Source organism: Anoplophora glabripennis, unplaced genomic scaffold (assembly GCF_000390285.2).
Source record: "Anoplophora glabripennis isolate ALB-LARVAE unplaced genomic scaffold, Agla_2.0 scaffold2323, whole genome shotgun sequence".
In the NCBI taxonomy this organism is placed as follows: Eukaryota; Metazoa; Arthropoda; class Insecta; order Coleoptera; family Cerambycidae; genus Anoplophora; species Anoplophora glabripennis.
In genome coordinates, this window is record NW_019418408.1 from 4,812 (window position 1) to 7,378 (window position 2,567).

At 36.3% G+C, this 2,567-nt stretch overlaps 1 protein-coding gene across 1 annotated transcript in view; it reads right to left on the reverse strand.

Annotated features, from left to right (window-relative positions):
- Nucleotides 1–443: 443 nt before the first annotated feature.
- Nucleotides 444–2,567, reverse strand: part of LOC111692632 — a gene marked incomplete at both ends in the record, with an annotated part of 5,360 nt that continues 3,236 nt past the window's right edge. Inside the window, one exon of the mRNA XM_023456700.1 lies at nucleotides 444–614. Within this exon, the coding sequence (XP_023312468.1) occupies nucleotides 444–614 (171 nt within the window). The remainder of the gene's footprint in view (nucleotides 615–2,567) is intronic.

The following is a 2,567-nucleotide window of genomic DNA, read 5'->3' on the forward strand; positions in this document are numbered from 1 at the left end:
TGTCTGCCAGATCTGAAGCTTAGCATCGATCAATTTATTCGATACGTTTCTAGCGCCACTTTAATGCCTGTCCTGTCGGCCTGAAGTGACTGTGAACAATCCAGGTTTTTTGCCGAGGGACGTTGGCCGTACAATTCACTGCCGTTTGTGCGTGTGTGAGTGAGCTTTGCTTTGTCGAGTGTATGGCACGTGTTTTTATAGCAGTCAATAGCATTGTGTATCAAGACCATAGAGCGGCACACGGCTTGCCCATAGATTTAACCTATTTCTGCTACTACAACGCGTATTGCCGCTTTCTACCATAATATAGATTACTACTGTTTATTTATTTGATTGTCGCTACAAAGTTTCGTAGGCCTAATTATAAGTAAACTAAATATACTTCATAACAGATATATCAACTCCAGATGCTATCTAAAAAGTAAGCATGGAATCTTGATTACCTCTACAATCGCTACCGTCCTTCTCGAATCCTGGTAAGCAGTCACACAGTGGTTGACCGTCACGCATTCGACACATATGTGTGCATTTCGCCTGGTCCTCTGGTGAACACTCTCCCGAGTTCAGAAAATACTGTGGCGATGCTGCGCTGGGATCATCACCCTGGAGCGTGTCTGCCTCAGACAATAATAAAGAATAATAAGAACGTTGAATTGCTTATCAAAGTTAATATAAATTTAACAACGGTTCGATCACATTTGACAATAANTTAGTTAAGGTGGTTATACAGGGCGTTTCATTAATGGTCAACATAGTCTAATACAAGATTCCTGGGGTCAATTTTGCGAGAAAGCGCACCACCAATCAAGCTGGGTCAAAATTTTAGGAGGCATGTTTTTTGGCTTGAAAATTTTAAAAAGAATATCATTTTGTGATTATTCGTAGAGGACGCTAGTTGTGTTTTACTAATGGAATAAATATAATCTAAACTTTTTATCTTTCACATACAGGGTGTCTCACGGTGACAGCCCATTAGAATTATTTCAGAGACTAGTTCGATTTGAATTTTGAAAATTTGGGATTCTGGGTTTTCGGGCATGCCCTTCTCAACTAAAATAATGACGCCCACGTACCACTTCCGGTTATACCGGAAGTTGCCATCAACTTGCTTTTTTAAAATGGAACACCCTATATATTATTGCAATTTTGGATTCTACGTGTTATTTTAAGTGGACTTTTCTGAAGTTTCCCTATTCCTAAAATTAACCGTTTTCGAGATATTTAATTTTTTTCAAAAAAATGGAGAGAAACAGTGACTAGCTTCAAACCATGTGTATTTTATAGTAAGAAAGATAAAGCAACAATATTTATAGGGGGATAGTTAGACCCCTAAGCTTCCCATCCATACTTTCAAAGTGGCTTAATTGCATACAGGGTGCTAGAAATTTAATGCCGAGTTTAGTTAACTTCAAACCTTCATAAGTCGGTTTTTTAAATTGGAACGCCCTGTACGTTTTTCTATATTCTGATATACAATTTTATTCTCTTTCGAAAGGTATTTCCTATACCTATCTCTTCTAGTTTTTAAGTTATCTACTATTTTTTGTGTAATCACCTAAAATCATGTAATTTCTTGCGAGGATAGCTGTGGAATTTTTAGCAAAACTTCAAAACAAACAACTAAACTGTCAATTTGTTGTTAGTCTCTTGCAGTGACAGTTTAATTTAGTGTTTATAAGAAATGGAAAACAATACATATTCAAATGCTGATATTTTAAATTTATTATTCATTCAGGGACGTTGCAATGGGATTATAAGCAGAACATGTACAGTTTTTAATGAGACATATCCAAATTTGCTACCAATGAGCAGAAAAAAGTTAAGAAGAATTTTAGTAAATCGACTAGAGTATGGTCGAATTTGTGCAGAAAGAATTTTACCAAAACCAATAACTTCAAATGAAGATAATGTAATAAATGTGCTAGCCTATTTTAATGTTTATCCAGAATCCTCAATTCACAGGATGCTAAGAACTAATGATATGCATCCATACAAATTTAAGCTACTTTCTGCTCTTCATCCAGGTGACGCCGTGTAACGTGTACAATTTTGTGAAACGATGTTAGTGCGATACCAAGACGAGTCAAAATTTGCGAGAGAAGGCATTTTTAATAGACATAATACGCATTTTGTGATCATCTGAAAATGCTCATGTTATCCGGGAAAGAAACTTTCAAAATAAATTTAGCGTAAATGTTTTTTGTCTAATTAAAGATAACCAAATTTCTTACGATATCTACGAAGAAAATTTAAATGCCGACAGATATCTCAATATTTTGCAAACGGTTGTGGCAGATGTTATAGATGGTATACCTTCAGACCAACTAAGGAAGTGTTGGTATCAATTAAACGGGGCTCCACCTCACTGTCACAATCAAATCGATCAATAGCTGACTGAAATGTTTAAAGATAGATGGATGAGACGCCTAGGACCGTGTAATTGGCCAGTGAGGTCTCCCGACTTCACTCCATTAGATTTTTATGTTTGGGGAGTAATAAAGCAAAAAGTTTATTCTACACCCGTTGCTTCAAAAGAGGATTTGATTGCTCGAATACGAAGAGCGTTC